This window comes from Mobula birostris, chromosome X, assembly GCF_030028105.1.
Source record: "Mobula birostris isolate sMobBir1 chromosome X, sMobBir1.hap1, whole genome shotgun sequence".
Classification (NCBI taxonomy): domain Eukaryota; kingdom Metazoa; phylum Chordata; class Chondrichthyes; order Myliobatiformes; family Myliobatidae; genus Mobula; species Mobula birostris.
This window is the reverse complement of record NC_092402.1, coordinates 5741084-5757207: the sequence shown is the minus strand read 5'-3', so window position 1 is coordinate 5757207 and position 16124 is coordinate 5741084. Positions and strand designations below refer to the sequence as shown.

The window sequence follows — 16124 nt, the reverse complement described above, 5'->3', positions numbered from 1 at the left end:
ACCCCGTCACTGTCTCTCTTCAACCCCCACCCCGTCACTGTCCTCACCTCCCACCCCGTCACTGTCCTCACCTCCCACCCCGTCACTGTCTCAACTCTCACCCCGTCACTGTCTCACCCCCACCCCGTCACTGTCTCTCTTCACCCCCCAGCCCGTCACTGTCTCACCCCCCCAGCCCGTCACTGTCTCTATTCCCCCCACCCCATCACTGTCTCACCCTCCCACCCCGTCACTGTCTCTCTTCACACCCCCACCCTGTCACTGTCTCTCTTTACCCCCCACCCCGTCACTGTCTCTCTTCACTCCCCACCCCGTCACTGTCTCACCCCCCCCAGCCCGTCACTGTCTCTATTCCCCCCACCCCGTCACTGTCTCAGCCCCCACCCCATCACTGTCTCAACTCTCACCCCGTGACTGTCTCACCCCCCACCCCGTGACTGTCTCACCCCCCACCCCGTCACTGTCTCTCTTCAACCCCCACCCCGTCACTGTCCTCACCTCCCACCCCGTCACTGTCCTCACCCCCCACCCCGTCACTGTCTCTCTTCACCACCCCCCCCCCTCGCAGCCCGTCTCTGTCACTGCCTGTTGGAAATGTCCTGTGTGAACTGCTTTATTGTTGCCGGGAGACGGCGTGCCGTTGCCGGGCGACGTGATGTAAACAATTCCAAATAAAGAGAGAGGTGGAGAGATAGAGAGAGGGAGAGAGGGGGGGAGAGAGAGAGAGAGAGAGAGAGAGAAAGAGGGATAGAGCAAGTGTGGTGAGAGAGAGAGACTGAGAGGGTGAGGGTTAGGGAGAGAGAGTGAAACAGAGTAAAAGAGAAAGAGCAGATTAGAGAGAGTCGGGTGAGAGAGAGTGATAGGAGAGGGTAGAGAGAAAGTGAGGTGAGAGGGAGAGGGTTAGAGAGAGGAGAGAGAGGAGGGAAGAGGGAAGAGGACAGAAGGGCAGAGAAATTGGGGAAGAGAGTGAGGGTGGGAGAGAGGGGTAGAGAAAGAGAGAGAGAAGGGAAGGGAGTGAGGGAGGTGGATTGACTTGATCGGTTTGACCCGCACATCGGCCTCTCACTCCCCCCACCCCCCCACGATGGCGTACAGCTACCACGCCAACCAGGTGAGTGTGTGGGTGGACCAGGCGGGCTGGGGGCCAAGGGGGTCCGTGGCCGGGGCGGGGGGAGGTGCGCGGAGTGTGTGTGTGTGTGTGGGAGGGGGTCACTGTCTCGTTTCACCCCCCTGCTCTCCCGTCTCCGCAGTACGAAGGAGCCTTCAACAGCAGCCGGATGAGCAGCTGGACCGTCCCCAAGACCCGCGATCAGACTTCGAAGGTAAGGGGGGAGGGTGGCCGCGAGGGTGGGGGGGGGCAGTGAGCGACGAGGGGCAAAGGTGGGGGGGTGGGTGGGAGGGGTGAGCTGAACCTCAAGGTCTGGCTGCTGGAAACAGGTGGGGAAAGGGGAAACAAAACACATAAAAGTAGCTGGTGAACGCAGCAGGCCAGGCAGCATCTCTAGCAAGAGGTGCAGTCGACGTTTCAGACCCTTCGTCTGGGTCTCGGCCTGAAGCGTCGACTGCACCTCTTCCTAGAGATGCTGACTGGCCTGTTGCGTTCACCAGCAACTTTTATGTGTGTTGCTTGAATTTCCAGCATCTGCAGAATTCCTGTTGTTTGGGGAAAGGGGAAAGGCTGGTTTGGTCCTTACTCCAGGACCAAGGCTAAACTCCAGGGGAGTGACGATCACAAGCTGCCCAGAGGGCGCGGAGGCTGAGCACATCGCCCGGAGTTCCGGGCCGGGGGAGACTCATGCTGATGGCTCTCGGGTTAGCTCCCCTGCCAGTGACCACCACTGCCTTTGCTTTCCCGTTCAGAAACCTAAATTTCGAGAAGGGTCGAGCTTCTTCATTGCAAACGATAAAGGATATCTGAAGCCAGGCGTTCCCCGATCGAAGGTGAGAAATGGGGGGCGGGGGGAGGGAGGGGGAGAGAAAATGTATGTATGTGTGATGGGTCAGTGTAGATAGACGGAGCTGCTCTCTGTATCTGTATCCTGGAAGTGTGTGATGGGACAGTGTAGAGGGAGTTTCACTCTGTGTCTGACCCGTATCCTGGAAGTGTGTGATGGGACAGTGTAGAGGGAGTCTCACTTTGTATCTAAACCGTGTCCTGGGAGTGTGTGATGGGACGGTGTAGAGGGAGCTTCACTCTGTATCTGACCCGGGCTGTCCCTGCCCTGGGAGTGTGTGATAGGACAGCGTAGAGGGAATTTCACTCTGTCTTTAACTTGTGTCCTGGGAGTGTGTGATGAGACAGTGTAGAGGGAGCTTCACTCTGTATCTAACCCGTGCTGTCCATGTCATGGGAGTGTGTGATGGGACGGTGTAGAGGGAATTTCATTCTGTCTTTAACTTGTGTCCTGGGAGTGTGTGATGGGACAGTGTAGAGGGAGCTTCACTTTGTATCTAAACCATGCCCCGTGGTTGTGTGGTGGGACCGTGTAGAGGCCCCCTCGGGCAGTGCATTCTCCCTCTGGTGGAGAAAGTTTAAATTCAGCTCACCTTCACCTTCTAGCCTTAGATGTACTCAACAATGAAAATAAAACCATTCCCCTCACACCCCCAGTACCCAGGGCATGCCCTCTTCTCACTACTACCATCAGGGAGGAGGAGGTACAGGAGCCTGAAGACACACGCTCCGCGATTCAGGAACAGCTTCTTCCCCTCTGCCATCCGATTTCTGAGTGGACATTGAACCCATGAACACTACCTCACTAATTTTTAATATATTATTTCTGTTTTTTGCATGATTTAAAATCTATTCAATATACGTATACTGTAACTTATTTATTTATTATTATTTTTCTCTGCTAGATTATGTATTGCATTTTGCTGCTGAGTTAACAAATTTCATGTCACATGCCGGTGATAATAAAGCTGATTGCGATTCTCTCAACGCTGCATACCTCTAATAAGATAATCACCTTATCTGCTCTGCACAAAGACACCTAAACCAGCCCCACCCAGCCTGTCTTTATCCCCGTAAAACTCCAATCCCAGGCGGCGTCCCGAGGAATCTCCAGGGCAATTGCACCCTTCCCACTGCGCGGCGACCAGAACCCGTAGTCTGGCTGTAACGAGCGCGCAGCAAAGCTCTGGGAGCACAGAAGAGATTCTGCAGGTACTCGTAATCTCGGCCAACGCACTTGAGATGGTGGGAGAACGTCTATCAGAAACAGGATTAATATCAGCGCCATATGTCGCGAAATTTGTTGTCTTTGTGGCAGCGGTTCCATGCAATACTTAATCATAAAAACTGTAAAATAAAGCCTTTACACTAAATATATGTAAAAAGTTAAATTAAGTAAGTCATACTCCTCCCTGATGGCAGAGGGGAAGAAGCTGTTCCTAAATCGTTGAGTGTGTGTCTTCAGGCTCCTGTACCTCCTCCCTGATGGCAGAGGGGAAGGAGCTGTTCCTGAATCGTTGAGTGTGTGTCTTCAGGCTCCTGTACCTCCTCCCTGATGGCAGAGGGCAAGGAGCTGTTCCTGAATCGTTGAGTGTGTGTCTTCAGGCTCCTGTACCTCCTCCCTGATGGCAGAGGGGAAGAAGCTGTTCCTGAATCATTGAGTGTGTGCCTTCAGGCTCCTGTACCTCCTCCCTGATGGCAGAGGGGAAGGAGCTGTTCCTGAATCGCTGAGTGTGTGTCTTCAGGCTCCTGTACCTCCTCCCTGATGGCAGAGGGGAAGAAGCTGTTCCTGAATCGCTGAGTGTGTGTCTTCAGGCTCCTGTACCTCCTCCCTGATGGCAGAGGGGAAGAAGCTGTTCCTGAATCGTTGAGTGTGTGTCTTCAGGCTCCTGTACCTCCTCCCTGATGGTAGCAATGAGAAGAGGGCACGTCCTGGGTGATGGGGGTCCTTAATGATGGACGCCGCCTTTCTGAGTCATCGCTGCCTGGAGACGTCCTGGATTTTATGGAGGCTAGTGCCCGTGATGGAGCTGACTGAGTTTACAACTTTCTGCAGCTTACTTTGATCCGGTGCAGTAGCCCCCCCTCCCCACCCTCTCCCCTCCCCGCCCACCCGCCCTCCACCCCAGACGATGATGCAGCCGTTAAGAACGCTCTCAGCGGTGCATCTGAAGAAAATTCCACGCGTCTTTGGTGACAGACCAAATCCCCTCAAACTCCTAATGAAACATGGCTGCTGTCTTTGTAGCTTCATCGGTGTGTTGGCTGCCGGTTAGATCCTCAGAGATATCGACACTTGAAACTGCCCACGCTTTCCACTCTTGTTTGTCCACCTCACCCATGCCCACTGTGATGTCTTCACTCACCTTTCTTCATGGCCATGGGCCCCTACCATGAACTGGGGGAGGGGGGTCTCTGTGAATGCCAGGTTGGGAACGCCTCGTCTAATTCTCCTGAATTAAGCCTGTATCCCTCTTTTCCTTCCCCACACCTGTTCAAGCAACCTTCAAACAAGTACAATCGTATCTGCCTCACCACTTTCCAACCAGGCATTCACAGACCACCTCCCCCGCCCCACCCCAGACACAAAGACAGCAGTTAATGTGCTTATTCATAATCGCCGTCTCCTGTCTCACTTCCCAAATCTGTGAGGCTGCTTTCTCGTAGCAGGAGCTGACAGCATCCCGGAGTCTCACCCAGAGTAGAAGTTTATTATCGGACGAGGTAAACTTCAGCCCGAGATACTCAGCAAATCTGTAGAACGATAACTGTAAACAGGATCTGCAAACTGTAAGCAGGAACTGTAAACTGTAAACAAGCTGTGCAAATCCAGATAATAAATAAATAGCAATAAATAACGAGCGTGAAATAACAAGATAAAAGGGTCCTTAAATTAGTTTAGTTAGCCCCTTTTGTTCAAGAGCCTGATGGTTGAGGGGTAATAACTGTTCCTGAACCTGGTGGTGTGGGACCTGAGGCTCCTTAACTCCTTCCTGATGGTTGAGGGGTAATAACTGTTCCTGAACCTGGTGGTGTGGGTCCTGAGGCTCCTGTACCTCCATCCTGATGGTTGAGGGGTAATAACTGTTCCTGAACTTGGTGGTGTGGGTCCTGAGGCTCCTGTACCTCCTTCCTGATGGTTGAGGGGTAATAACTGTTCCTGAACCTGGTGGTGTGGGTCCTGAGGCTCCTGTACCTCCTTCCTGATGGTTGAGGGGGTAATAACCGTTCCTGAACCTGGTGGTGTGGGACCTGAGGCTCTTGTACATTCTTCCTGATGGCAGCAGTGAGAAGACAGCATGGCCTGGGTGGTGAGGATCTTTGATGGTGGGACGCTGCTTTTCTACGGCGACGTTTCATGCAGATGTGCTCAATGGTTGGGAGGGCTTTACCCATGATGTACTGGGCTGAATCCACTACCTTTCAGTAGGATTTTCCGCTCAAAGGATTGGTGTTCCCACACCAGGCTGAGATGCAACTATAGAGATACAGCTATAGAAATGTGCCAAGATTTTCGATGACCTGGCGATTCCGCTCAGATGGCCGGGGAAGTAGAGGCACTGTCGTGCTTTCTGCGCAATCAGGCCGGGTCCAGGGCAGGCGAGGGATTTCACAGTGACTGCTCCCCTTCCAGTCGAGTCCCCGATCTCGTCCCCCCGCCCCCAGCCCCTTCCTGTGCACTATTTGTACCCGGGTGAGTGGGGCAGGTCTTTTCTGGGGAGCCTCACTCTCCGTGTCTATGTCCACTTGTCTCCCGCCCCCCACCCCTCAGGAGAACCCCTGGGGAACCTTCCTCGGGACCTGGCAAATGCCCCAGCGCATCCCGCAGCCTCGGCCCAACCTGACGGCCCGGAACAGCGCCGGCGCGGCCCGGCTGATCGACCAGGTGAAGTCGTCGCCGCTGTACAAAGCCAGCAACGGATTCGGACTGCAGGCGGCGTTCCCGGTAGGAGCGGACGGGGGCGGGGTGGGGAGGAGGGGTATGGCGGGTCACGGGTGAGGGGGGGGGGAGCCGCGCTGTGTAACGGGCGGACGGGGGTAGGCGGACAGAGAGGGTCTGTGAGGGGGCACAGCACAGTGGGGGGGAGACGCGGTGAGGAACGGGCGGACAGAGAGGGTCTGTGAGGGGGCACGGCACTGGGGGGGAGACGCGGTGAGGAACGGGCGGACAGGGGTAGGCGGACAGAGAGGGTCTGTGAGGGGGCACGGCACTGGGGGGGGGGAGACGCGGTGAGGAACGGGCGGACAGAGAGGGTCTGTGAGGGGGCACGGCACTGGGGGGGAGACGCGGTGAGGAACGGGCGGACAGGGGTAGGCGGACAGAGAGGGTCTGTGAGGGGGCACGGCACTGGGGGGGGGGAGACGCGGTGAGGAACGGGCGGACAGAGAGGGTCTGTGAGGGGGCACGGCACTGGGGGGGAGACGCGGTGAGGAACGGGCGGACAGGGGTAGGCGGACAGAGAGGGTCTGTGAGGGGGCACGGCACTGGGGGGGAGACGCGGTGAGGAACGGGCGGACAGGGGTAGGCGGACAGAGAGGGTCTGTGAGGGGGCACGGCACTGGGGGGGGGGAGACGCGGTGAGGAACGGGCGGACAGAGAGGGTCTGTGAGGGGGCACGGCACTGGGGGGGAGACGCGGTGAGGAACGGGCGGACAGGGGTAGGCGGACAGAGAGGGTCTGTGAGGGGGCACGGCACTGGGGGGGAGACGCGGTGAGGAACGGGCGGACAGGGGTAGGCGGACAGAGAGGGTCTGTGAGGGGGCACGGCACTGGGGGGGGGGAGACGCGGTGAGGAACGGGCGGACAGAGAGGGTCTGTGAGGGGGCACGGCACTGGGGGGGAGACGCGGTGAGGAACGGGCGGACAGGGGTAGGCGGACAGAGAGGGTCTGTGAGGGGGCACGGCACTGGGGGGGAGACGCGGTGAGGAACGGGCGGACAGGGGTAGGCGGACAGAGAGGGTCTGTGAGGGGGCACGGCACTGGGGGGGGGGAGACGCGGTGAGGAACGGGCGGACAGAGAGGGTCTGTGAGGGGGCACAGCACAGTGGGTGGGGGGAGTGGCACGGAGGGAGCACCGCGTTGTCTTTTCACTTTTCCTGCCCTCACTCTCATTCTCTGCCATTCCGCCCCCCCCCCCCCCCCCACAAGCACTGCGTGGAGCCGGTCCCGGAGGAGACATTCGAGGAACGCTGCGCCCGGACCCAGGACACCCCGGCTCTCCCTCCCCGGCTGTCCGCGAGGCTCGGCGACCAGGAGGGAGACCCCGAGCCGACAGGGGCTCCTCCCGCCCGGGTTGGCCCTTCACCCCCCGGGACGCAGGGCAGCGGGAGGGTCGCGACGCCTGGCGCCACCGGACGGGCGTCGGCCAGCCCGACCCTGCCCTCCGGTGCCGGAGCCCTCTGATTGGCTGACCCAGCAGGGGTCGGGGGGGAACTTGGCGATCTGTGGGGAAACCTTTAACCCAATAAAATTGTCGAAGCGAAACCCTGGCTCCCATCTCTGATTGTTCACGCCGTGACCCCATAGGTCAAAGGGCAACCATGACCCTATCCACCCCCTGTGGACTGGCCATTCACCAGCAGTGGGGTGGGGGGGGGGTCAGCCCTGCGTCGACACCACCACTGCACCTCATCAGTCCCTTCCCTGCCAACCGGGGTCACTCCCTCGTCCACATGGCCGCCAGAGAGCGCAGATGAAAGAACTGAAATGCCAGAGGGCCCCAATGGAAGAATGGACCTCACCAAGATGGCAGCTGGAGTGGGGGTGACCATTCAAGAACCAACCTCAGCAACATGGCTGCTAGAGAGTGACGGTGAGAGTACTGACCTCACCAATATGGCTACTAGAGAATGACCATGGAAGAACCAACCTCACCAACAAGGCAGTTGCAGTGTGACATTGGAAGAACTGACCTCACCAATACGGAGAGAGGCCCTCGGAAGAACTGTCCTCAGCAACATGGCAGTGTGGCATTGGAAGAATTGACCTTATCAAAATGACTGCCAGAACGTGACCATGGAAGAGCTGCCCTCACCAACATGGCTGATAGGGACGATTGAAAGACTGCCCTCAGCAACATGGCTAATAGTGACACGGGAAGAATCGACCTCACCACCATGGAAGAACTGACCTCACCAAGATGGCATACAGTGGTTAGTATTCTACTATGGATTTATGGAGTATGTCCACATGAAAATGAATCTCAGGGCTCAGAGATGGTGACATATAAGTATTTTGATGATAAGTTTACTCTAAACTTTGGAAGCCGAAGCCAGAATGTTGCCACTAACGACGCCTCATGCCCAGATGGGGAGGATGGGAAGGAATGGGAGGGGAGGGGGAGGGGACAGGGACCAAGATAGGCTGAGGACAAAGCTTTATTGGAGATAAAGAACAGATTTGGACATCTACATCCATTTACAAATCTCCACGGCCAATGTCAGCCAGGTGGCCAGGGTCAGCCGATGGACCTGGCTGCATCAAAAACTCCACCTGTGGTATCATCAGCTCAGGAGCAGAGTCCCTAGCTTGTCGAGAGAATTAGTGGTGGGGTGCCGGACTGTTCTCCACTGCACACCCAGATGCCATCTCAGGGCATCAACCCGAATTCCCCACAACCTCAGCTCATTCCACTTGCCACACACCCAGGCACGACCTCGGTGAAGCCCATTCCCACCATCACTCAGGAGGTGGGGTGGGTAGGGGAACATCAGGCAGGTAAGGGGGTGGTGGGGAACGTCACAGGAGTGATGGGGGTGAGGGAACTTTACACCAGTGACAGGGGTGAGGGGAATTTACACTAGTGACGGCGTGGGGGAATTTCACACTAGTGACGGGGGTGTGGGAACTTCATACTAGTGACGGGGGTGAGGTAACTTTACACAAGTGATAGGGATGGGGAGCATTACACTAGTGACGGGGGTGAGGGAACTTCACACTAATGATGGGGTGAGGGAACTTTACACTAGTGAAGGGGGTGTGATAACTTCACACTAGTGATGGGGGTGTGGGAACTTTACACTAGTGAAGGGGGTGAGGGAAATTCACACTAATCAAGGGGGTGGGAGAACTTCACACTAGTGACGGGGTTGTGGGGACTTTCCACTAGTGACGGGTGTGAGAACTTCACACTAGTGAAGGGGGTGTGGGAACTTTACACTAGTGATGGGGTGAGGGAACTTTACACTAATCAAGGGGGTGTGAGAACTTCACACTAGTGATGGGGGTGAGGGAACTTTACACTAGTGATGGGGTGGGGGAAATTCACACTAATCAAGGGGTGGGAGAACTTCACACTAGTGACGGGGGTGTGGGAACTTTACACTAGTGATGGGGTGAGGGAACTTTACACTAGTGACAGGGGTGAGGGAACTTCACACTAGTGACAGGGGTGAGGGAACACACTAATCAAGGGGGTGGGAGAACTTCACACTAGTAACGGGGGTCTCGGGGTGTGAGGCAGGGGGTCTCGGGGGTGTGAGGCAGGGGGTCTCGGGGAGTGAGGTGTGGGGTCTCGGGATGATGAGGTGTGGGAGTCTCGGGGGGGTGAGGTGTGATGGTCTTGGGGGGTGAGGTGTGGCGGGTCACGGGAGGGTGAGGTGCAGCATCTCTCGGGGGTGTGAGGTGTGGGGGTTCTCGGGGGGTGAGGTGTGGCGGGTCTCGGGGGGGTGAGGTGCGGCGTCTCTCGGGGGGGTGACGTGTGGCGGGTCTCGGGGGGGGTGAGGTGTGGCGGGTCTCAGGGGGGATGAGGTAGGGGGTCTCGGGTGGGGTGAGGTGTGGGGGGTCTCCGGGGGTGAGGTAGGGGGTCTCGGTGGGGTGAGGTGTGGGGGGGTTTCAGGGGGAGTGAGGTGTGGGGGGTCTCGTGTGAGGTAGGGGATCTCGGGGGGGTGAGGTGTGGGGTCTCGGGGTGATGAGGTGTGGGAGTCTCGGGGGGGTGATGAGGTGTGGTAGTCTCGGGGGGGTGATGAGGTGTGGCGGTCTCGGGGGGGTGAGGTGTGGGGGATCTCGACGGGGTGAGGTGTGGGGGTCTCGGGGGTGTAAGGTAGGGGATCTCGGGGGGGGGTGAGGTGTGAGGTCTCCGGGTGATGAGGTGTGGGAGTCTCGGGGGGTGAGGTGTGGGGTCTCGGTGGGGTTGAGGTGTGGGGTCTTGGTGGGGGTAAGGTGTGGGGGGTCTCGGGAGGTGAGGTGTGGGGTCTCGTCGGGGGTGAGGTGTTGGGGTCTCGGGGATGTGAACTGTGGGGGTCCCAGGGATGTAAACTGGAGGTGCCTTTGAGATATCGGGAACTCGAGGAGGTGAGCGTGAGATCTCAGTGAGGTGAGTTGTGGGGTTCTCGCTGATGTGCGGGGTCGTGGGCTCGCTGAGGTGTGGGGTGGGGACGGGGACGTGGGGTGGGGTGTGGGGTCCCAGTGAGGTGAGGGGTGGGGTTGTCGGGGAGATTAGGTGTGAGATACCAGTGAGGAGAGTTGTGGGGGTCTCGCTGATGTGCGGCGTCGTGGACTCGCTGAGGTGTGGGGTGGGGACTCGGGGAGGTGGGGTGGGGTGGGGTAAGTGTCACGAGAAGGTGAGGGGTGGGGATTCGGGGAGGTGGGGTGTGGGGTCCCAGTGAGGTGAGGGGTGGGGGTGTAGGGGAGATTAGGTGTGAGATACCGGTGAGGTGAGTTGTGGGGATCTCGCTGATGTGCGGGGTGGGGACTCGGGGAGGTGGGGTGGAGTGGGGTGGGGTAGGTGTCACGAGAAGGTGAGGGGTGGGGCTCCGGGAGGTGAGGGGTGGGGAGGGATGGGGAGCGACACGGCTGTCCCTTTACCGCTCCACCCCCCTCCAGCGCCGCGACGCTCTCCCGGATCTGCAGCCCGCGGCCAGCGGCGGCACCGGCAGCGTTTCGGTGCGGGGCAGCGACAAGATGGTGAGTGCCTAAGGTTCGGGGGACGGTGACCGGGGCAGGGTCCGTTACCGAGGGTGGGGCGATGTGTGTGTGTGTGTATGTGTCTGTCCCACCCCGACCCCCGGCCGCAGCTGTGCGTTCCTGTCTCCAGACACCCGACACCGGACACCGGCCCGGCGCGGACCGTCCATTGCGGAGCCTCTGAAGGTCAACTAATCCGGTTACCGTCGCCGCAATTCCGATGCGCTTCAAAGACATCCCCCATCCACCAACCAAACCCCATGGGAAATCATCCCCGTACCAGGCTGGGGGTGGTGGTGGTGTGGGGAGAACCGCAGGAGGGAGCGTCCATCTGTAGCGAGGGAGAGCCGCACCGTGGGCAAGTTGGGGAGAGAGTAATCTTTATCTGCTTAAAACGGAGAGTGATTAAGTTCACGGCAAAGGTTACGGGGAGCAGGCAGGAGAATGGGGGTTGAGAGGGATAATAAATCAGCCGTGACTCGATGGGCTGAATGGCCTGATTCTGCTCGCCTGTTTTGGGGTTCCCGACCTGAGGAAGAGATGGTGGCCTCTGCCGCTCTCTGGGTCGAGCGGGCGAGGCTGCTGTTCGCGCCCCCGTAGGCCGGGAAGGTCTGTCCGGCGTCTCAGGGGAATTGCTCCCGCTCCCGGCGGGTGGGGAAGAGGGGCTGGGGGAGCTGACACCGGAGACGGCTGTGGCGTTGGAATTAGGAGCAATTGCAGTCTGTAGAAGGAACTCGGAATCAGGTTTAAAATCGCTGGCGTACGTCGAAGTTGCTGCCTGACCTGCTGTGTTCCTCCAGCGTTGTGTGTGTGTGTGTGTGTGTGTCAGTGTGTGTATCTGTGTGTGTCAGTGTGTGTGTCTGCGTGTTTCTGTTTGTGCGTGTGTCTGTATGCCTGTGTGTGTGTCTATGTGTGCTTCTGTGTGTGTATCTGTCTGTGTGTGCATGTGTTTCTGTGTGTGTGTGTGTGTGTGTGTGTGTGTTTTCTGTGTGTCTGTGTCTGTATGTGTCTTTCTGTGTGTGGGTGTGTGTGTCTGTGTGTGCTTCTGTGTGTGTATCTGTGTCTGTGTGTGCATGTGTTCTCTGTGCGTGGGTGTGTGTGTGTGTGTGTGTGTTTCTCTCTGTGCGTGTCTGTGTGTGTTTCTGTGTGTGTTTCTCTGTCTGTTTCTCTGTGTGTGTCTGTGTGTGTTTCTGTGTGAGTGTGTTTCTTTGTGTGTTTCTCTGTGTGTGTGTTTGTGTGTGTGTGTGTGTCTGCATGTGTGTGTGTGTGTGTGTGTGTGTGTGTGCGTTGTGTTTAATTTTGATGTTTTGCGGCAGCAGTGGATTGCATCGCCTAATATTTTATAAATGTAATAAATATATTTTTAAAATAAATTAAATAAGTACAGTAGTGCAAAAATGAGAGCAAGAAAATCGTGAGTCACAAACAGCAGGAAATCCGCAGACGCTGGGAATCCGAAGCGAAAGCCGCACGAGGTGCTGGAGGAACTCAGCAGGTCAGGCAGCATCTGCGGAAAGGCGGGAAGAGTCGGCGTTTGGAGGCGAGGCCCTTCGTCCAGACTCACAAAGGGTCTGGGCCGGAAACGCCTGCTGTGCTCCCTTTCCCTCCGATGCTGCCTGGCCTGCTGAGATCCTCCAGCACTTTGTGAGCGAAGGAGGGCTCGTTCTCCGATCAGAAACCTGCTGGAGGAGAGGAGGAAGCTGCCCCTAAAATGCGTAAATATAAATAAATACCAAAAAAAGGAGAAAAACTGTAATAATAATAAATTTAAAAAGTAAATAGTGAGAACTTGAGTTGTGGTGTTCTGAGAAGTGAATTGGATCTGTGACCTATCGAGTAAAGTTATTCCCTCTCGTCCCAGAGCTTTTAATAGCTGCCTGTCGCCTGCCAAGCAGGAATTAGTGACAGATAAAGCTCTCTGCCTATGTATCTCTGGTTATTATTAGGACATGCACACACACACACACACACACACACACACACACACACACACACACACACACACACACACACACACACACACATACACACACACACACACCAGTCCTTGTCGAGGGATTAGCTGTAGAAAGGGTGAGCAGTTTCAAGATCCTGGGTGCCAAGAGCCCTGAGGATTTCTCCTGGCCCTAACGTGCTGATGCAATCACACAGCAGGCTCGACAGTGGGTAGATTTCACCAGGAGTTTGAGGAGAAGTGGTATGGCACCGAACCCAACTCGCTAATTTCTGCAGGTGGACCGTGGAGAGCATTCGGACCGTCTGGTATGGAGGGGCCACTGCACAGGGTCAGGAAAGACCACAGGAAGTTGTAAACTCAGCTCCATCATGGGCACCAGACTCGCCAGCATCGAGGACATCTTCAACAGCGGTGCCTCAAAAAGGTGGTGTCCGTCATTAAGGACCCCTGTCACCCAGACATGCCCTCATTGCTACCATCAGGGAGGAGGTACAGGAGCCTGAAGACACACACTCAATGATTCAGGAACAGCTTCTTCCCCTCTGCCATCAGGGAGGAGGTACAGGAGCCTGAAGACACACACTCAGCGATTCAGGAACAGCTTCTTCCCCTCTGCCATCAGGAAGGAGCTACAGGAGCCTGAAGACACACACTCAACGATTCAGAAACAGCTTCTTCCCCTCTGCCATTAGGGAGGAGGTACAGGAGCCTGAAGACACACACTCAACGATTCAGGAACAGCTTCTTCCCCTCTGCCATTAGGGAGGAGGTACAGGAGCCTGAAGGCTTTAAGTTCCTCAGCATAAACATCACCGAGGACCTCATGTGGTCTGTACGTACCGCTGGGTGGTGACAAAACTACAACAGCGTCTCTTTCACCTCAGACGGTTCAGGAAGTTTGGTGTGGGCTCCCAAATCCTAAAAGCTTTCTAGGGGGGCACAATTGAGAGCATCCTGACTGGCTGCATCACTGTCTGGTACAGGAACTGTACCTCCCTCAGTCGCAGGGCTCTGCAGAGAGTGGTGCGGACAGCCCAGCACATCTGTAGATGTGAACTTCCCACTATTCAGGACATTTACAAAGACAGGTGTGTAAAGAGGGCCCGAAGGATCATTGGGGTCCCGAGTCACCCCAAACACAAGCTGTTCCAGCTGCTACCATCCGGGAAACGGTACCGCAGCATAAAAGCCAGAACCAACAGGCTCCGGGACAGCTTCTTCCACCAGGCCATCAGACTGATTACAACTGTATTTCTATGTTATATTGACTGTCCTGTTGTACATACTATTTATTATAAATTACTATAAATTGCACATTTAGACGGAGACATAACGTAAAGATTTTTACTCCTCGTGTATATGAAGGATGTAGGAAATAAAGTCAATTCGATTCAATTTTTGAACTACTTATTTAAAGTGTGTTGGTGTGGAGATACGTCTCTACCAAAGGAGGTGTGAGGTGCCCCTTCCCTCCGCTAGCCTGCAGGTCACCCTTGGGCAAGGTGTGGCACCTGCTTAGCCCCCCCTGATCAGGGTCAGGTGAAACCGTGGGAGCAGGTGGTGGACGGTCGTACGAGCAGCCGGTGCAGATCACAAGTCCTAGTGATGCGACCACTGACGCCAGGCAGGCAATCTCTGAAGGGTATTGATAATGGCTGTGATCACCCGTCTTGTAAAGTCACTGCCCAGAAGAACGCGATGGCAAACCACTTCTGTTAGAAAAATTTGCCAAGAACAATCATGGCCGCGGAAAGACCGTGATCACCCTCGTCATAGTGACATGGCACATAATGATGATGTCATATATCACGGCACATAATGATGCTGTCATGCAACACAGCATGATGATTTGGTTTAAAATTTTTTTGATGTATATATACTTACCGTAATTTACGGTTTTTAAAAAAATTATTGTGTGATGCATTGTACTGCTGCTGCATAACAAAAAATTCCATGGTGTACTGTGTGCCAGTAGATAAATGGGGGATCTTGGCGCTAGGGGAATTCTTGGCAGTCTCTACAGTAGGTTGCACGGTCGGTTGCGGGCCGAAGGGCCTGTAATGTGCTGTTGGTTTTCCATGTTTCTGTGACTGTGATTGTGTAACAACTCTCTGTGCAATCAAGAGTTGACCTTATGATATAATTAGCCATTGTGCTCTGACTGACGCCAACATCCTGCCTTGGCCAATGTGTGTGTGTGTATGTGTGTGGGGCGGCGGGGGGGGGGGGAAGGTCAGGCTGGGGAAACTCAATGGAGCCATTTACAGATCTGAGAGGGAAGGAGTTAATGTTATTTACTCAGAGACACATGGCAGAATGGGACTTTACGGTCCAACGAGTCGCAGCTCTCAGCAACCCACCTATTTAACCCCGGCCGAATCACAGGACAATCTACAGCAGCGACTTGACCACAGCGTCACTTTATGGACATAGAAACAATCCACGTATATGAGGTATATTGTGCATTGATATTTATTGTGGTTTTTTAAAAACTAATATTGTGCTTTTTTTTGTGCTGCTTCGGACCTGGAGTAGCAATTATTTCACTCTCCCTTATGCTTGTGTGCTGGCAGAGGCATTAAATGATCTGGAGCCGAAACCTTGTCACCGGTGCGCCTCTCGACAGCGGGAGGAGGCGCAGACGGGGCGCGGGGGAAAGGGTGCAAGGTCTTCACAGACGGAGCGCCGGATCCGATCTCCGGACTCCGGGGTGCCCTGCGCTGTGATAGCCTTGCACGAGCCGCTAGCAGGGGGCGGGGTAGAGCTGCGTCTCTGAGTAAGGCCACTCGTTCCCTCCGCTAGCCTTGGGCAAGGAGTAGCAACCCCCCCACCCCCCGATCAGGGTCATGTGAAGCCACGGGGGCAGGTGGTGGACGGTCGTATGAGCAGCCGGTGCAGATCACAAGTCCTGGTGATGCGACCACCGACGCCAGGCAGACAATCTCTGAAGAGTATTGATAATGGCTGGGGGTCACCCGTCTTGTAAAGTCACTGCCCAGAAGAACGCGATGGCAAACCACTTCTGTAGATAATTTTGCCAAGAACAATCATGGCCGTGGAAAGACCCTGATCGCCCACAGTGCATAATGATGATGCCATACGACACAGCACATAATAATGATGTCATACGACATGGAACATAATGGTCGAAAGAACGCTGGGGAGGTGGGCTCCTCTGTAGAGTTGGGGACAGAGATCGAGATCTGGTTGCTTGCAGCCGGGAGCCTGGTGCGTGTTGTGTTAAAGTCTCAGCCCCTAGTGTCTGGGGCAGCAATGCAGGTCCTCCATCTCTGGCGATGTTCAGGAC

General features: G+C 55.9%; 2 protein-coding genes across 3 annotated transcripts in view; both read left to right on the top strand.

The window, feature by feature from the left end:
* Positions 1–698: 698 nt before the first annotated feature.
* cfap126 (cilia and flagella associated protein 126) lies at positions 699–7440 on the top strand. The gene is made up of 5 exons (XM_072248849.1): positions 699–1111; positions 1251–1322; positions 1861–1941; positions 5727–5900; positions 7105–7440. The coding sequence occupies exons 1-5, from the start codon at positions 1085–1087 to the stop codon at positions 7357–7359; spliced, it is 609 nt and encodes a 202-aa protein (XP_072104950.1). The 5' UTR covers positions 699–1084; the 3' UTR covers positions 7360–7440.
* Positions 7441–10742: 3302 nt separating this feature from the next.
* The window catches only part of LOC140191688 (cytosolic 5'-nucleotidase 3-like), an 88288-nt gene continuing 82906 nt past the window's right edge, over positions 10743–16124 (top strand). The window contains exons 1-2 of one of the 2 annotated variants that reach the window (XM_072249332.1): positions 10754–10860; positions 15120–15270. In XM_072249332.1, coding sequence (XP_072105433.1) covers positions 15241–15270 — 30 coding nt within the window. In that variant the 5' untranslated portion in view covers positions 10754–10860; positions 15120–15240. Of the gene's footprint in view, positions 10861–15119; positions 15271–16124 lie in introns of both variants that reach the window. The other variant, XM_072249331.1, reaches the window with a different exon arrangement.